This window comes from Gymnoscopelus microlampas (genome assembly GCF_963454915.1).
Source record: "Gymnoscopelus microlampas genome assembly, chromosome: 15".
In the NCBI taxonomy this organism is placed as follows: Eukaryota; Metazoa; Chordata; class Actinopteri; order Myctophiformes; family Myctophidae; genus Gymnoscopelus; species Gymnoscopelus microlampas.
Window position 1 is genome coordinate 409012 of NC_139952.1, and position 19062 is coordinate 428073.

At 42.1% G+C, this 19062-nt stretch overlaps 1 protein-coding gene across 1 annotated transcript; it reads left to right on the forward strand.

The window, feature by feature from the left end:
- Positions 1-316: 316 nt before the first annotated feature.
- LOC311061244 (uncharacterized protein) lies at positions 317-6162 on the forward strand (the record flags this gene model as incomplete). The annotated part of the gene is made up of 4 exons (XM_084079799.1): positions 317-402; positions 1694-2212; positions 5683-5793; positions 6027-6162. 4 exons carry the CDS (start codon positions 317-319, stop codon positions 6160-6162), a joined length of 852 nt encoding a protein of 283 aa, XP_083935925.1.
- Between the last annotated feature and the right edge of the window lie 12900 nt (positions 6163-19062).

Genomic DNA, 19062 nt, shown 5'->3' on the forward strand with positions numbered 1-19062 from the left:
TATTTTATTTTTTTTGGCCCAGTGGCCCACTGGCCCAGCGGCCCACCGGGCATTTTCCCGGTACGCAAAATGGCCAGTCCGCCGCTGAATCAAAATAAAAACATTATAATCTTGTTTGAAAAAACCTGCCTAATGATGATGTCACTGGTAGGTGGGTTTATGAAGTGTCCACAGCCCTACTATGAGACACAGGCTGTGTAGAATTTTCTTTTTAGCATTTTATCACGAGCATTAGTGAGGACCAATCATATGAAGATGGGTTGAAAATGGGTGAAGTTGTCCTTTAAGAGCTTAATGTGACTCTCATTCTCTGTTGATGTGTGAAATACAGCTGGAATACTGCTGCATGATGAAAGAGGAGATCGCTGAGCTGAATGAGAAACACATGAGTATGTGTACAGGGTACGGATTTTCAACACACTTCAACACTTCTACTCCAGTACATCTCAGATGCAAATATTGTACTTTAACCCCAGACATATTTTTTTTTTACATCCATAGTTACTTTGCAGATTTTTTTTCCCCACAAACAATGTATTAACCCCAATTACTTCAACTATTCGATAATACTGATCTGCAAGCTTACACCGTGTCACCTCACCATGCGGTAAATCTGCTATTTTTAAAAGATTCGGACCATCTTTGATTACAGCTGCACTATGTAACTTTCATATTCTACCCCGGATTTTAACCATGATTTTAACATTGACGTAATAGAGCCTGCCTGCTTGTTCAGGGGAGAAATCTTATCTTGACCATCAGGTCAAGATAAGATTCCTCAAAAAAGACCCCCTTGAAAATAAGACATCACAAGGGGCTATCCCTTCAATACAAATGAAATCTAAAATCTGTGTCTCGGTGGGACATGACCTTTGCCACAATCTAAATGTCTCAATAGAAGAGCACTGAGACCAAATATGACTACCCCAATTGTATAAGTTATATTGTACTAGACCATACCCGGTGAAGTGTGCAGGCGAAAGTAGTTGCAATCGTGGGGTTATTGCATGTCCTGTCGCGTGAGCAGTGTGCTTCCCCAACTCGTTTCACTCAACTCGCCTGTCTCTCCCCGCACCCGCCCCGCCCCCCGCTACTGAGAGCGGGGGTAAAAAGTCTGTGCTGTAGACACACACAGGCGCGACGCATGCGCAGTTTGATCAAGAGTCCACCATTGTTTGACACATAAACGCTAATAAGAAGCTGAGATTTGATGAAATTGAAAAACGGGCTTCACAGTTAAGTTCAGATGGTAATGGTCAATGGCTGTGTGCAAAATCAGAGCAATTGGTCCAGCCACTGAGGAGAACCGGGTAGCTTCACTCACTCACCACTACAGACAGACTCGCCCCTTACTAGAATTATAGTAGGATTAACATACTCAAAAATGTAAATTAAAATTACATTTTATTCATAAAAAAATAGTGACATAGTGCCGCATTAAGCAACACAAATGACATACTGCACAATGAGTACTTTTACTTTTGATACTTAAAGCAATACAAGGCAGGTCCAAAAATAACGATTTTTAGCAACCTCTGCACTACCGTCATTGCAATTATTTAGCGCAGTCCTGCATTACCCAGAATTCCATTTGTTTTCACCGGAAGACGGAAGCGTCACACAAACACACAAACAAACACACACACATTCATTCATAGTCATGATAATTGAAGAAAAATGTGTTTGATTCCAGAGGACATTACGGTGGATCATCAGACTACGGCAATGGATCTAGGACAAGCATAGAAACATCAGATTATGACTATGAGTCTAGGACAGGCATAGAAACATCAGATTACAACTGTGGGTCTAGGACATGCGTAGAAACATCAGATTACGACTGTGGGTCTAGGACAGGCGTAGAAACATCAGCCGATGGGTGTAGGACATGCGTTGAAACATCAGACGACTATGGGTCTAGGACAAGCAGAACATCATACTACGACTATGGGTCTAGGACAAGCTTAGAAACATCAGACTACGACTATGACTACGACTACGCTTGGATAAGCGTGGAAACATCAGACTCTGACTCTGACTACGACTACGCTTGGACATGCGTAGAAATATCAGACTACGACTATGACTACGACTGCGCTTCGACAAGCGTAGAAACATCAGACTACGACTATGGGTCTTGGACAAGCAGAGGACCACCAGACTCTGGCTATGGGTCTAGGACGAATGAAGATCCTCGAGTTCCAGACAAAATGTAAGATCACTAATCTCTTTGAACTTCAACTGGAAAGAGAAAGAACAAATTCACATTGCAATGATTTAAAATTTGACATAATTCTAACTTCTACTGTATTTTTTACTAGCAAACACAAACATGACTTTAACATGAACATATTGGAAACTAGAAAAAGTGCTCCTCGGAGCACAGGTCTCCGCCAGGTCAGGTAGGTTATTGTAGTCCAGCAATGTTGATGGAATATGAATAATCGGACAGATCCATCTTGATCACATGACTATAGCGAAAATGTGTACAGATTTTCGTCAAGTTTGGACAAAATGTTTAGGAGTAATATCAAAGAATTGTTTTAAAAAAATCGGCACAGTAAAACATGGCGCTATAATATGGCAGTGTCAAAAGGGTGGCATTTGTTCCTCTACGTAGTGCGAATGTGCGTGCAAAGTTTCACTGTAATCGAACGCTGTGTTCATGATTTGAGGCATTTTGTTCAAAACGGGCCACTCTTTCAAACTTTAAATGTCAATCTTAGCCAATTAGGATGGAATATGAAAAAATAACTGATTTGTCTTGATCACATGACAATAGAGATCATGTGTTTGAAAATGTTCAGGCAAAACGATTTGCCTGAAATTTTGATAAAATCTGAAGGAGTAATATCAAAGACATGAGTCGGCCTCTAGGTAGTGTGCATACAAAGTTTTACACAGATCGGTGCAGTTATAGGTAAAAACTAGCCTGGTTCCAGACGAATCTGTCTTTGCAAAATTGCATGCACTTTAGCCCTCGGCAGATTAGGTCTGGCCCCCCTCCATAGAGAATTTATTTCTCTCCCGCAGAGGTTGTGCGGGACCAACCAGGGCCCAGTATTCAAATGTGGGTGGGCTTATCAACAAGGAAGCACTGCTCTGATTGGTTTGTACAAGGAAGCACTGCTCTGATTGGTTTGTACAAGGAAGCACTGCTCTGATTGGTTTAAGTCTAACCAATAGAGTCCGTTTGGATCTTTTTGTAACCGCCCCTTGGAAAAAAATCTATCGTTGATAGGGACCAGACTAATATCCACGCAGTGTGTCGTGTGATATTGTCTGGCTACGCGAGGCTAGGTAAAAACACGAATCGGCCTGTTATAGCACCACCATGAATTTCACGGAGAAAAGGCCATTTTCCCAAATCGAATTACAAGGAAGTGAACGGGCTGTTTTTTTTTGCGATCACGTGATGTGCGTGATGTGTCAAATGGTGACTCCAACAAAATGTCATCATTTAACCTTCTAACTTCTGTTTTCCTCCTTGCTTCACCGTCACTGCTGCACAAACACCCGCATTCATTACATCTCTCAAGCTGAGTACAATTCAAACACATGATTAGACATAATACAGAATGGTCATAAAACAATAAAATAAACCAAAATAATATAGTCGCATTGATTATTCCTTCAGTATCAAAAAAATAATATTAAGACTTACACTTTGAGACTAACTCATAGTCTCAAAGTATAAAAATGAACAAAATCATCAATAATTCACAATAATGACCCTTTTGTCAAAATCATAGTAAAACAAGTTCAGATAATTGATATCACACGGCTGATCTTCTTCTTCTTCCAAATGAATCACGTTTTTTTTTTAGGGCGTAAACGTACTCAAAAAGTTGTGCAACTTTTCACAAGTGGTGAAAAACTTCCTATTTTATCGGTCTCAAAAAGGGGCATGGCCTAACGGCTCAATAGCGCCCCCTACAAAATTTCAAAGTTGAATCCCCACAAAACGTGCATGTATAACAATTGGTACTCACCTGTCCCGACTTACATAAAAGTTTTGACCTGCTTGTCGTAGCCACTTGTAAGTGGCCTCATTGACTCGGTGTAGAGTCCTTGTTCTTCATTGGTGTTACTTAGCTCCGCCCCTCTTCTGATTTGTCAATATTTGATAGTTCCTATTTCTTGCTATAACTTTTGAACAGTTTGTCGTACAGACTTTTGAGTTGCCTCACTTGATTTCGGTTGAGTCATTGTCCTTCATTGGAGTTACTTTGCCATGCCATGCCATTCTAATTGGTCGATATTTCATAGTTTCTTTCTTTTGCCATAACTTTTGAACAGTTGGTCGTACAGTCATGAGTCGCCTCACTGGACTCGGTTGAACATTTTAGAGTGACTTAGCTCCGCTCCCAGTTCTGATTGGTCGATATTTGCCCCTAACGTGGACAGAGGTGCGAGGGCCCAGTCATCGCTACTTGCAGCTTTAATTAGAGCCCGAGCACTGCACCAATCTCTCCTCTCATTGGCCAACCGTCCCAGTGGATATAAAAGTGTGGTCAGGGGACCCCCAGGGGTCCTTGAGGTCTTCCTAGGGGGCCCCAGCTAAATGATTGGTGACTCTTGACAGTGGATGTTCCTAATGGTGGTTCATCTGTTCCAGTGGTTCTCAAAGTGCCATCTGGGGACCCCTAGGTCCTTGAGGGGTTTTCAGGGGGCCCGTGGTCGGTTCTAAAAGTGCGGTCCGGGGACCCCCAGGGGTCCTTGAGGGATTTCCAGGGGGTCCTTCGTTGGTTCTCAAAGAGTGGTCCGGGGACCCCCAGGGAGGGGTCCTTGAGAGCTTCCCAGGGGGTCCCCAGCTAAATGACTATCAGCGTGGTATATTGTGACGCATTGTGAGCTTATCATAGCCATAACCATTCCATCTCGCCTCTCATTGGCTAGTCGTCCCAGTGGTTATCAAAGTGCGGTCCGGGGACCCCCAGCGGTCCTTGATGTATTCCCAGGGGACCCCAGGTAAATGATTGCTGACTCTGAGAGTGGATGTTCCTAACAGGGGTTCATCTGTCCCAGTGGTTATCAAAGTGTGGCCCGGGGATCCCTAGGGGTCCTTGACGGGTTCCATGGGGGACTATCCCCCATGGAGCTATAATAGTATAATAGAAACCCCTCTGGCTTCCTTTTGGCTGGGCTTTAAACAGCCATAACTCCAGTTTGCAGCATGCTACCGTCTCCAAACTTGGTTTGTGGACTTAGACCACCAATAGGGACGGGTTGTAATTGCTTAAGCCACGCCCCCTCTGTATTCCTATTGGATGGGCTTTACACAGCCAGTTCCCAGCATGCTACAGGTCCCAAACTTGGTGGGTGGTCCCACAAACTTCCAATTTCATAAAAAAACATGACTCATACTCTCTGTGGGGTGTGGAGTTTAATGGTGCAATCCGGAAGTGGATCTGTTCACTTCCGGTTGTACCAGGAAGTGGTCGTATAGACCCGAAAACTATGCCTCCTATGGGTACAAGGAATCCAATGGTGAAGACCGGAAGTCAATCAAACTTTGTGAGCTGCAGGCACACTTATAATGTATAAGAAATGTTTGTTTCTATTATTATTATTATTATACGCAACTTATCATCATCATTTTAATTAATTCATCATTGTTGTATATGAAAACATGTAAAGTATACGCGACTAACTTGACTCTGGTCTTTGTCTGTTTGCCAGGACAAAAATACAAGCACAACCAGCCACTGATGATGACTACTGGGAATGTAAATGGTGTGACTCCAGAAACACTGCTGAGGATTTAAGATGCAGACACTGCCATGTGATAAAGTAACGTTGGCTCTCTCGCTCTCTGTGTGTATGTGTGTGTGTGTGTGTGTGTGTGTGTGTGTGTGTGTGTGTGTGTGTGTGTGTGTGTGTGTGTGTGTGTGTGTGTGTGTGTGTGTGTGTGTGTGTGTGTGCGTGCGTGCGTGCGTGCGTGCGTGCGCGTGCGTGCGAGCATGATTATCCAGCTGGCTGTCTATTAACAGTGACCATTTAAATGATTTACCTTTGAACTTCAGTTGTGAACCTGGACCTGAAGACACAAAAGGCAGCTTTCCATATGCATGGCCTCACCCTACCCCACACCACTCCGCCCACTTGTGCCACGGTTTCCACTACAATGAATTGGGTAGCGTGGTGTGTAAGTGGTACTAAGCTCGTGCCTAAAAAGTATTTTAAAAGCATTTCACTTTTACTTCTTGCAATGTAGCCATTTGTTCAGACATAGCCGTTTGCCTTCATCTCTGTTTAAACAGGTCTATGGCGAAAAGTATCAGACCCACTACTACACTACAATTTGTAGCACGTCACGACCTAGCAACAGCTGCAACAAATATGCTTTAATTACAGTGCTGAAAGCAGAGGCCTTATTAAGCCGTAGGCAAGGGTTGGGCTGATTGGCCAGCTGTCCCAGTGGTTCGGGGATCCCCAGGGTTACTTAAGGATTGGCCATGCCACACACACACAGACACACTAAAATGACCGATATACAATTTGAGAAAAATATTTAAAAGTAAATAAATTGGGTAAAAGTTAGGGCCGGGACTTTATTGTGTTAATTTTGATTAATTAATTAGAGAAAACATATCACGCAATCATCATTTACGCATTTTAATCGCACATATTTTAGCACCGCAGAACGTTTCTCACTTGACGAGTTTCAGCCCTACCGATCACACCGGTGCACCAACCAACGTGCATGTCGTCAGACAACAAACCACAGTCAGTGCCATAGACATAGAAACCTAGATACCTCATTGGCCACTGCAGTTCGTTGGAGCGACTGGTATCGCGGTCGCCATTTTAGAGTAGGCAAGCTACCATTCAAAGTGACTACTGGCCAATCACAGTGCGTTGACTACTGGCCAATCACAGCGGGTAGACTACTGGCCAATCACAGCGTGTAGAATACTGGCCAATCACAACGCGTCTAACTGACTTTTGCTGCACGGCTGCCTCTTACGAAAAGACCCGCCCCCACCTGCCCCTGATTGGCACAACCGAACGCCCCCTTCTGTGACACACGTGGAAGCTTGCCTACTCTAAAATGACGCCCGAGATACCAATGCCTCAGAGCCAAAGGAGGCGTCTACCTTTATATGTCAGCGCAGAGCATGAAAACATGAATGAAGACGTCGATGAGACCGCCTTGGTAAACATGAAACATGTTGCAGCTAGCGTGGAAGGTAGTCCGAGTACAAGGAGCCCACCATCAGTGAGACAGACTGCCCACTGCAGTTACAGTATTATTTTAGCCAAGGTTGGTATATGTAATGTTGGTAAATCAACAAAGTCTTAATGCCCTCTGGAGAAACAGAGAGATGTTTTCTAATGGTCTGGGTTTCCACTGTTCTGCTGAAAGTATTGTTTTACTTAACAAAAATCTCTGAAATGTAACCTAATTTTGCTGCACTTTATAGCAAAAATTGCACTGATCTGTTGGTCTTGGTTAAGTACCACCTTGATGGAAAAAATAAACAATGTTTTGCTGCTTAAGCTTATATACTCACTATTCATTGATTCACTCGTATACCAAAATCCATTTGAAAAAATTGCTTCTCACTGTTCTCGGGTCAAATATTGATATGCGATTAAAATGCAATTAATTGTGATTAATTAATTACAAAGCCTCTAATGAATTAGATTATTTGTTTTTATCAAGTCACAGCCCTAGTTGTTGTTATTATTATTATTATTATTATTATTATTATTATTATTAGCCTTATTATTATTATTATTACCATTATTGTTATTATTATTATTAAGGTTTCAAGGCCAATAGGCTCGAAGCCTTATTGCATCTCTACACTTTCACTATTATTATTATTAAGGTTTCGAGGCCAATAGGCTCGAAGCCTTATTACATCTGTAAGAGTTCATTATTTTTCCGCCGGTTTTGCCAGTTCTGGCCTAACCGCGTGGTCACTTTTTATGAAATTCGGCAATATGGTAGAGGGCTATGCCAAACGGCGAAAACCCGAAACTCACAAACATTGGCCAAAGGGTGGCGCTGTAGCACTCAATTGAAATATGCCAACTTTGAACAGGTACAACTCATGCCCTGTTTGACCCACAGCCATGAAACTTCAATGCACACATGCGTCTCCTCATGCCTAACAACTTTCACACTCTGACTTTTGACCTCTGACCTTTAGATCTCCCACCATTTCGAATTATATGAAAAGCAGTAAAAAAGACTCTTCCTTCGTACAGATTGAGCAATCTGTACGAAACTGTATACACATGAACTTTGGACCAATGCCGACAGACGTGAGCAAGCGGATTTTCCATAAGTGAAAACGTTAAGCTTTTATAAGCCAATGAAAATTGCAGTTTTATGACAATTATTCATCTGCCCCTAAAACATACATGCAGACTCGCATTTGTTTGACACTTTGCAATATTGTAGAAGGTCATTCCAAGTATCACTGAAACCAATCTTACTCCAATTGGTCAAAGGGGGGCGCTATAGCAATTTTTTGAAAATGCAAACTTTAAACAGGCAAAAGTCATGCCTCGTTTGGCCGACAGCCGTTAAACCTGCTTACACATGTGCCTTGACTCATGAGGAACACATGTATCACTTTGACCAGTAAGCTCTGCCCTTAGATTGTCTGCAATTTTGAGCAGTTTGAAAAACATTTAAATCCAGGATTTCTGAGCAATTTGCGTGAAAGTGTGTCATGTGTGTGAACTCCCTTTTCACTAGTTCAGGTGTGTAGGTTCAATAGCTTGATAGCTTAATCATCTGCCTTGAAACCACAGGGTTGCTGGTTCGAATCCCACCTCAGGTAGACTTCATTATAATTGCATTGCACACAACATGACTGTATCAATGAGGAACATATCTATCACTTTGACCAGTAAGCTCCGCCCTTAGATTATCTGCAATTTTGAGCAGTTTGAAAAACATTTAAATCCAGCATTTCTGAGCAATTTGCGTGAAAGTGTGTCATGTGTCTGAACTCCCTTTTCATCAGTTCGGGTCTGTTGGCCCAATGGCTTATTCATCTGCCTTGATACCACAGGGTCGCCGGTTCAAATCTCACCTCATGCAGACCTCAACTCAATTGCATTGCACACAACATGACTGTATCAATGAATAAACATGCAATTGTTAAATGAAACGCTTATTGAGAGTAGTTGTTTTCAATGTATGATGTACTTCATTCCTTCTTTTGTTTTGTTTTGTTTTGTTGGATTCTCCCTTCTCACTGACCAAGGCTGTGGATTGAATAGCTTGATCAATACAGTGTTAGTCTCATGTGCCAAAGGTCCACGGTTCAAACCCCACTCGTCACAGTTTACATTTAAATTGCATTGTACAAAACATGACCCTGTTAATTCAGACATGTGCAACTTTTAAACAATAACATGAAATGCTTTTTTGAGATTAGTTGTTTTTTTATGTACAACATACTTTCTTGTGAAAATAGCCAATCTACAATCTCACAACTTTTCAGATAGCAACACATTGTCAGCTTGTAGATCAACTATTTTCACTACTTTCCATTCCAAGAACACAAAACAAAACTTTATTGCTAAATATTTGTCAACCAGTAATCTAGAGTAGTTAGCAAAACAGAGGCTTGGTTCATAACGGACTGAAAAACCTATAGATATCAACAGACACCATCAGGGAGGCTATATTTCTAGTTCAATAAGAAGAGAGGCAGCCTGTGAATCCATAGGTCGCTGGTTTGATCCCTGTCCCCAACAATGCATCGAGGTGATCATTATTTGGAATTCTTACTTTGTTACAAACATACTCCTGGTAGCCTGTCTCTCTGTCTGTCTGTCTGCCTCTCTCTCACTCTGTCACTGTCTGTCTGCCAATCTGCCACTCTGTCACTGTCTGCCAGTCTGCCAGTCTGCCACTCTGTCACTGTCTGTCTGTCTGCCAGTCTGCCACTCTGTCACTGTCTGTCTGTCTGTCTGCCAGTCTGCCAGTCTGCCACTCTGTCACTGTCTGTCTGTCTGCCAGTCTTGCCACTCTGTCACTGTCTGTCTGTCTGCCAGTCTGCCACTCTGTCACTGTCTGTCTGTCTGCCAGTCTGCCACTCTGTCACTCTGTCACAGTCTGTCTGTCTGCCAGTCTGCCACTCTGTCACTGTCTGTCTGTCTGCCAGTCTGCCAGTCTGCCACTCTGTCACTGTCTGTCTGTCTGCCAGTCTGCCACTCTGTCACAGTCTGTCTGTCTGCCAGTCTGCCACTCTGTCACAGTCTGCCAGTCTGCCACTCTGTCACAGTCTGCCAGTCTGCCACTCTGTCACAGTCTGCCACTCTGTCACAGTCTGCCACTCTGCCAGTCTGTCACAGTCTGCCAGTCTGCCAGTCTGCCACTCTGTCACTGTCTGTCTGTCTGTCTGCCAGTCTGCCAGTCTGCCACAGTCTGTCTGTGTGCCAGTCTGCCAGTCTGCCACAGTCTGTCACAGTCTGCCAGTCTGCCACTCTGTCACAGTCTTCCAGTCTGCCAGTCTGCCACTCTGTCACAGTCTGCCAGTCTGCCACTCTGTCACAGTCTGCCAGTCTGCCAGTCTGCCACTCTGCCAGTTTTCTCGAAACCGCTCATTGCTGCTTGCAGCTATATTTATTATTATTATTATTATTATTACGCCGTTTTTGCCAGTTCTGGCCTAACCGCGTGGTCACTTTTTATGAAATTCGGCAATATGGTAGAGGGCTATGCCAAACGGCGAAAACCCGAAACTCACAACCATTGGCCAAAGGGTGGCGCTGTAGCACTCAATTGAAAATGCCAACTTTGAACAGGTACAGCTCATGCCCTGTTTCACCTAGAGCCATGAAACTTTGATACACACATGCGTCTCCTCATGCCTAACAACTTTCACTGTTTGACTTTTGACCTCTGACCTTTAGATCTCCCACCATTTCGAATTCTATGAAAAGCAGTAAAAAGCAGTAAAAGTCCATAGCTTTCTGGGATCTTTGAGCAATCTGCACGAAACTGTCTACACATGAACTTTGGACCAATGCCGACAAACGTGAGCAAGCGGATTTTCCATAAGTGAAAACGTTAAGCTTTTATAAGCCAATGAAAATTGCATGTTTTATGACAATTATTCATCTGCCCCTAACACATATATGCAGACTCACATTTGTTTGACACTTTGCAATATTGTAGAGGGTCCTTCCAAGTATCACTGAAACCAATCTTACTCCAATAGGTCAAAGGGGGGCGCTATAGCAATTTCTTGAAAATGCAAACTTTAAACAGGCAAAAGTCATGCCTCGTTTGGCCGACAGCCGTTAAACCTGCTTACACATATGCCTTGACTCATGAGGAACACATGTATCACTTTGACCAGTAAGCTCTGCCCTTAGATTGTCTGCAATTTTGAGCAGTTTGAAAAACATTAAATCCAGGATTTCTGAGCAATTTGCGTGAAACTGTGTCAAATACATGTTTGAGGCCCTTTTTCACAGGTTCAGGTGTGTTGGTTCAATAGCTTGATCGCTTAATCATCTGCCTTGAAACCATAGGGTAGCCGGTTCGAATCCCACCTCAGGTAGACTTCATTATAATTGCATTGCACACAACATGACTATATCAATGAATACATGTGCAATTGTTAAAGATGACGAGAAATGCATACTTGAAAGTAGTTATTTTCAATGTATGATGTACTTCATTCGCGCTTTTGTTTTGTTTTGTTGGATTCTCCCTTTTCACTGTCTAAGGCTGTGTATTGGATAGCTCCACCAGTAGAGTGTGAGTCTCATGTGCCGAAGGTCCCTGGTTCAAATCCCACTTATTACAGTTCACATTTAAATTGCATTGTACAAAACATGACCCTGTTAATTCAGACATGTGCAATGTTTAGACAATAACACGAAATGCTTTTGAGAGTAGTTGTTTTTTATGTATGACATACTTTCTTGTGAAAATAGCCGATCTACAATCTCACACCTTTTTAGATAGCAACGCGTTGTGAGCTTGTAGATCGACTATTTTCCACTAGTTTCCATTCCGAAATATATTGAGCAGTTTGAAAAACATTTAAACCAAGGATTGTTTTTTATGTATGACATACTTTCTTGTGAAAATAGCTGATCTACAATCTCACACCGGAACAACCTATAGGACGGAAAAAGCTATAGATATCAACAGACACCATCAGGGAGGCCATATCTTTAGCTCAATGAGAAGAGAGGCAGCCTGTGAATCCATAGGTCGCTGGTTCGATCCCTGTCCCCAACAATACGTTGAGGTGATCATCATTTGGAATTCCCCCTATTCCCATGGATTGGATCCACCCCTCTCACCTGCTCTCACTCATCACCAATCACACCTGCCACATGCACAGTACAATTTTTAGGTACTTTTACTTTACTACTCTACTCTACTACAATTACAGCAGATGACAGCTTTAGTTACTTGTTACTTTGCAGATGTAATTATTAATACAACACCTACAGTAACCACATACAGCCGATCTACAATGTGACGCGTTATGAGCTTGTATGTATATAATAAGCAACCCATGCTGTATGATAACCACACTACTGATAACCACATATGAAATCCAATTCTGTCTATCCAATGGCTCAGTCTGTACTGTGGCTTAGTGAGCCCACCTAGGGAGCCAGAGGCCCTGGTTGCCCCAGGTACGATTCCAGGCCAGGCCAGCAAATGTGTCGATGAAATGAATTTTGTCCCTGAGCAAGACTCTTAACCCCTAATTGCTCACAGGCCCTCATTGGAAACAAGACCGCAAGGACTTTCATGAACGGACCTGGAATTATCCTTATCCTTTACACTGTCTACCCACAAGTCTATAGGTCCCTGGTTCAAACCCCAATTTAACCGGTCCAAATATAATTTACTGAACAAAAATCATGACTTTGTTAATTAATGCATGTTCACTTCTTCTCTCTCGCTCTCTCTCTCTTACTGCCTCTCTTTCTCACTGCCTCTCTCTCTCTCCCTCTCTCTCTCTCTCTCTCTCTCTCTCCCTCTCTCTCTCTCTTTCTTTTCTCTCCCTCTCTCTCTCTCTCTCTCTCTCTCTCTCTTTCCTCTCTCTCTCTCTCTCTCTCTCTCTCTCTCTCTTCTCTCTCTCTCTCTCTCTCTCTCTCTCTCTCTCTCTCTCTCTCTCTCTCTTTCTCTCTCTCACTCTGTCACTGTCTGTCTGTCTGTCTGCCAGTCTGCCACTCTGTCACTGTCTGTCTGTCTGCCAGTCTGCCACTCTGTCACTGTCTGTCTGTCTGCCAGTCTGCCACTCTGTCACTGTCTGTCTGTCTGTCTGTCTGTCTGCCAGTCTGCCAGTCTGCCACTCTGTCACAGTCTGTCTGTCTGCCAGTCTGCCACTCTGTCACAGTCTGCCAGTCTGCCAGTCTGCCACTCTGTCACAGTCTGCCAGTCTGCCAGTCTGCCACTCTGTCACAGTCTGCCAGTCTGCCACTCTGTCACAATATCCTTGTGACCTATTCTCTCACACTACAAATGGTAACTACCTACACAGTACAGTATATTACAATTTAATTTTAATCACATAAATAAATAAATAAAAAGGCCAAGACATTTAAATGTTAGGGCTAAAAATTGCGTAAACATTTTCTTAAAATGACTTCCAACAACACAGCCACCAAGAACAGATATACTTCTGAATGATGTCAGGTGGGTAATAAAAAAAACCAAAAAAACCCAAAAACAGGTGAGCTACATCTATACCATTGCATTTGGTCGCTTTACTTTCTAAAATGCAACTTGTAACATCTCCCTGAAATGCATTATTATATGACATTAATGCACACAATTTTACATTTACTGAAACTATGAAGGCTTCAAGATCAGTGTCTTTTCCCTCCGTTGTCCAGTTTCCAGCAGCATGGAGAGTGCTGACCCAGTCTGAACCAATATGATATGAGTTATATGGCATCTTTATACCTGTATATCTGTGTTGCTACAACAGCATCCCTGTGCACATTATGATATAATTTAGATAACAAGCTATGGCCTCATTGTACTGTAAATGTACCTGAAACCTTCAAACCTCACCAAGCATGCATCAAATAGAAAGTATGCAGCATCAACTCATTATCAATCAGGACTTGATTTAAAACAAATGATATCAAATTATAAAATGTTTTATCTTTTTATCGCAGTAATCAAAACATTGTGTTACCTGCATGAAATCAGCAAGTACAGACACTGTCCTAGTGGTTATCAGAGTGCGGGGGGTGAGCCTTGATCTTTCTTTGGTGTTTCGTCCAGGCAGACAGGGTTTTGAGGTTAGGTTTAGGCATTATTTCTGTGAGGTTAGGGTTAGGGTTAGGGTTAAGCATAGTGTTAATAATTTTAGTGAAGTTAAATGTTAGGGTTTAAGCGCAATCGAGGCGAAACACCAAAGAAAGAGGGAGTCCCGCGTCCGGGGACCCGGGGTCCTTGAAGGGCTCCCAGGGGGGACTGTACTGGCTGAAACACTGTTCAGGGGTCTGCCATCAGGATAGCCACAGGGGACCACTGGCACAGTGTTGCTCCAATCTGTACCAAACGTGGCACACTTTTCAGGGGTCTGCCATGACAATAGTCACAACAGGGGCCATGTCAGGGTCCCCCGGGGGCCACACACCGCTGCTCCAATCATCACCAAATATATGGCACAAACACTGTTCAGGGATCTGCCATGACAATAGTCACACCAACAAAATAATTACACACATGTGGGGCACTACAGCAGTGTTACCGCAGTTTCTAACATTTCAAATGGACGTAACTCGGTGACCTTTGCTCTGATCAGTGCTACTGCTTGAAATCTAGGCCAAATATAATAATGTCACCTGTATTCCTATTATTACAAACACTAGCATAGCCTTTATTTTATGTCATGATATATCATATTGATGACATCAAGGATCTCCAGGGGAATAAAACAGATAGACAAACGGATAGATATGGAGATCTCCATATGGGCATGAAATACATTAAAGGGGAGACAGGCAGGCAGGCAGGCAGGCAGGCGGGCAGGCAGACGGGCAGGCAGGCAGACAACAGAGATTTGAGGATTTTCAGCTCTGTACATGGCCCACAACTTCACAGCATGACAGCAAGTCATTTTAGAATTGTGTCCCCCTTCCGAGGTGAACTAATAATACCCTTGTGGCCTATTCTCTCACACTATAATAATGGCAACCAGTAGGTCAGTGCACCTTTAAGCCTTTTTCAAGGCCTACTTATACGGTATATTAATATTTTTTATCACACAAATGAATAAATGAAGGAAAAGGCCAAGCCATTTTAATGTTGGGGCTAAACATTGCATAAAAGGTTCCTTAAAAATTCCAGTCCAACAACACAGCCACCAAGAACAACTACACTTATGAATTTTGTTGGGAAATAAAAAAAAACAAAAAAAAACAGGTGAGCTACGTCTGCATTGCATTTGGTCGCTTCACTTGCTAAAATGCAACAAATAACATCTACCTGAAACACATAATATGACATATGCCTGGTGAGTACATAACCAAAAACATTTTCAGTTTCATTTTGACACGTCTGACCCAATATGATAAGAGTTATATGGCATGCTTTTCATGCATTACATGCTATAGCATAAATGTTCCAATAGTTCTGCTATTTGTGTACTTTGGTTGCTACAACAGCCTGTCTGTGCACATGATATCATTTAGATAACAAGCTATGGTACTGTAAATGTACCTCATACCCTCAAGCAATCACCAAGCATGAATCAAATAGAAAGTACACGGCCATCAACTCATTATCAATCAGGACTTGATTTAAAATAAATAATATCAAGTTCATAAAATGTTTCATCTTTTTATCGCAGTAATTAAAACATTGCGTTAACTGCATGAAATCATTTACAGTAATTGCAGTTTGCTCCTGTTTGGGGATGACTCAGCACTCCTAGTCTCAGACAAGAATAAATTGCATGTTGAAAAAGCCCTCAGCTCTGAGTTCAACAATATCCACCCACACTTGGTTCTCTGATAAGAAACTGTCATTACACCAGGAAAACACTGAACCCATTCTTTTGGGGTCTATAAGTCAACCTCTGTAACACGGTCACAGTTGGTGACCATGTAATAGTAAAGAAGAGGTAACCTATTTGGGTTGTACTTTGTATAACAAACTTTACTCTGAAAACATTGTAGCAAAGGTGATTATCAAAGTCAATCAAAGAACAAGATTTTTGGGCAGGATCTCCTCTTTTATCAATAAGAATGCAATAAGGACTCTAGCTTGAGCCCTCATTCAATGTCATTTCGACTGCTTGCACCTAAAAAGGCCAGTCCCCCTGCTTATTGTGTATCGTTTTGTTCTTAGTATTTCAGCATATTTTTTGCTACTGAGTGTACAGCACAAATGTGCACAAATGTGCTCTATACTCAGAGGATCAGTGCCCAGATACCTGTGTTGTATATTTCATATAACATACATACAGATGTAAGATGATTTCACTTCACAAGTAGGAGAGTGGATTCAGACAGAGAGGTGGCTGATGGCCCTAGCTGGGTGGGGGGTACAATTAGCATTCTCTTTGTTTTACCTGGGAGACAGAAGGTGTGTCACCCTTCTCTTCCTGGCCTATGCAGTTGCAAATGTGGTGGGCCAGGAGGAGGGGTCCCACCTTTCAAGGTACACATACAAGATCCGCCTACCTTCTGTAGATCTCATGTGGTCACTGCTATATAGATGGGATGAATTGTAACTATTGGTGCGTGCCACTCCAAGCCGTGAGGCTGTGGAGCTGGCTGAGGGACCTCAGGGTCCATGGGAAGCTGTTTGTACTATGAAATAAATCGGAAGCAAGTAACCTCACTGACTGGAGTGACGCCTCAATTCATTCTTCAACCATTCATACACATCTCTGGTGTCTCACATCAAACTAACTACAATATGGCGTTGTTGGCAACTACAAAAGCAATAGAACCTTTACCAGAACATTAGACCAAATATAAACAACTAAAAACATGCTCTGCGCTCAGGAAAAAACATCTTGGATGAATATTACTATTTATAATAATACTAATAATTATTATTATTATAGTTGTTAGCATTCGCTGTAAGTGATGGGGACCTCTGCTGGTGATGTTAGACAACATTTGGGAAGAGACACAATATTTACAAAATAATGTATTCACACACTTTTGGATCAAATATATTTCATATATAAATTAAAAGGACGAGCGGCGGTGGCTCAGGAGGAGGTAGGGCGGTTACTTGGGAATGAAGGTTCCTGGTTCAGCGCCCGGCTCCCCCTGTGTGAATGTGTCCTTGAGCAAGGCACTGAACCTCTGACTACCCCCGATGAGCAGCTTGGTGCCTTGCATGGTAGTAAAGGTGTCAGTGATGGCAGCCTGCAGTATGGAGCTGAGAAGCAGAGAAAGTGAGAGGCTATAGGGACCAAAGTGAAACCTGCAAACAATGGATGTTAACCGATTAAGACCAGGAATGCATCTGTGTCATTTTAGATTTCTTTGGGTATTCAAAAATAGCAGATATACAAGCTCATAGAGCTATAAGCTTTATATCTGCTATTTTTGTGAAACAAATCTTTGAATATATTTTTTTAAAGTGAACATTTGTACCTGTCAAATGTCTCAATAAATTCATTTTTGCGAAAAAATACTTTTGCTATATCAGTGGTGCTCAAACTTTTTCTTGTCAAGGACCCCCAAAATGATGTTTTTGGCTGTTGATCCCCATCAAAATATATTGTTCCCCAGGGACCCCCCAAAAGTAAAGATTTTAGTTAAAAATGTTGTTTCAAAAAAGAATACTATAAGATAAATGTCGCATAAATGTTCACAAGTTTTCAAAAATAGCAGATCTACAAGCTAGTAGCGTGGCACTCGGTGTTGCGCAACGAGCTTGTTGATCAGCTATTTTTGAATAGCCAGAGTATAAAAATAATGGTTATAGCTCAAATCTAAAATGACACAGACAGATCCTTATTTTTAACTCTATGAGACAGATGCGTTCCCGGATTGACTGAATGGGTTAAAACGGATGACGGTAAAAGCAATGAAGAGCAGGACTGCAAGCACCAGGGGAGATGGCCTGGAGGCCGAGGTGTCAGGCAGCAGAAGCAGTTGTAGCATTAGCAGTAGGACTAGCCAGCACACAAGAGGAGGTTGAATGTACTGAAACCAGCGCACCCCGAAACAATATGTTATAGATTGCATGAAACAATCACCTGTGCGTCCACTCTCAATGTTGTTTAAAGCGTGAGAAATGCAATATGGTGTATGATGCCACCAAGTGGACTTAAATTGTACTGCATCTGAACCAAACAGAATCAGCCTTGGTACCATGTGTGCACCTTCCTTTGGCCATATAGAGTCAGACAATAGAGAAGATAATGTCCAAAATCAGAGAGCAGAAATCTAGTTCCACAAACCCAACAAAAAGCCAGAGGTTCTGTCACTTCTAATCTTTCAAGTCTGAGTAAACTCAGTTGTTAAAATCTCTGATTCTCATCCCTCTCATTTCAAAGACTCACACTTAAGTGTTACACCATGGACCCCTGTTATTTTATGTCTCTATAGGACACCAACTTAATCACTTCTATGTTTCATGCTTACTGCTGCTGCTGTTAAGACACCTGAATATCCCCACAGTGATCAATAAAGATTTATATTATTTTACTGTCGAAGGCGAAATGCAAAGTTAAATGCATCACTAGAAGGCGCAACACAATGTAATGAGACATTGGGATTAAGTCAATCACTTTACACACTATACTGTAGCCTACTATCTATTTTCCTTGAAAATGTAAATTTTAATGAAACGCTGAACTCACAAATTAAGTGTTCAATATTTTGTATGAACCATGGATAACAACTTGTTTTCAAAATAGATATAGGCCCTAAATGCTATTTTCACATGAAAATACAAATAGCTATGAAACATAGCTGACGTTATGAGCTTGATATCACTTGATGACAACAATCATCTGTATTTGTAAGATGTACAATAAACTGTGAGAAATAATGTACTGATATTACAGCAGATCAGGATCTTCACTTCTGTTTATATGACAGAAGTAGACTGACTGAAAACATTCTGGA